Source organism: Bison bison, unplaced genomic scaffold, assembly GCF_000754665.1.
Source record: "Bison bison bison isolate TAMUID 2011002044 unplaced genomic scaffold, Bison_UMD1.0 scf7180017864336, whole genome shotgun sequence".
Classification (NCBI taxonomy): Eukaryota; Metazoa; Chordata; class Mammalia; order Artiodactyla; family Bovidae; genus Bison; species Bison bison.
The window spans coordinates 295,797-296,180 of NW_011494908.1; the positions used below are offsets into that span (position 1 = coordinate 295,797).

General features: G+C 54.4%; 1 protein-coding gene across 1 annotated transcript in view; it reads left to right on the plus strand.

Annotated features, from left to right (window-relative positions):
- The first annotated feature begins 113 nt into the window (after nucleotides 1-113).
- Nucleotides 114-384, plus strand: part of LOC104998749 — a 4,474-nt gene continuing 4,203 nt past the window's right edge. Inside the window, 1 exon segment of the mRNA XM_010854078.1 lies at nucleotides 114-367. Coding sequence (XP_010852380.1) covers nucleotides 114-367 — 254 coding nt within the window.

Consider the following 384-nt stretch of genomic DNA (forward strand, 5'->3'; position numbering starts at 1 on the left):
GTGAAGGGCGGACTTGGTAGCAGCTGCAGCTTTTAGCTGCCACGGCTGCCGGGAAGTAGCATCTTCCTCAGTATTGGTTCCTCAGGTGGTTGGTTGACTAGGCCTCGGCAGCCATGGCGGTGAACTTTGCGTACTACACGAGTGGCTTTCGTCACAACGATGTAATCAGTTTCATCAACAGTGAGGTCCTTGTGAACAGAGGCGACCCTGATTTCTACATGGCCTTCCACTTGCAACCTTGGAATGAGGTAGAGGATTGGCTGCGAGTTGTCATAGCTAATCTGCAGGTGCCACACGCCATCAAGAGGGCCTGTGCCTGGAGCACGCTGGTCTTGAGTGTATGTGTGGGCATGAGGCAGCAGGAGCGGCAGAAGTGTCAGATCC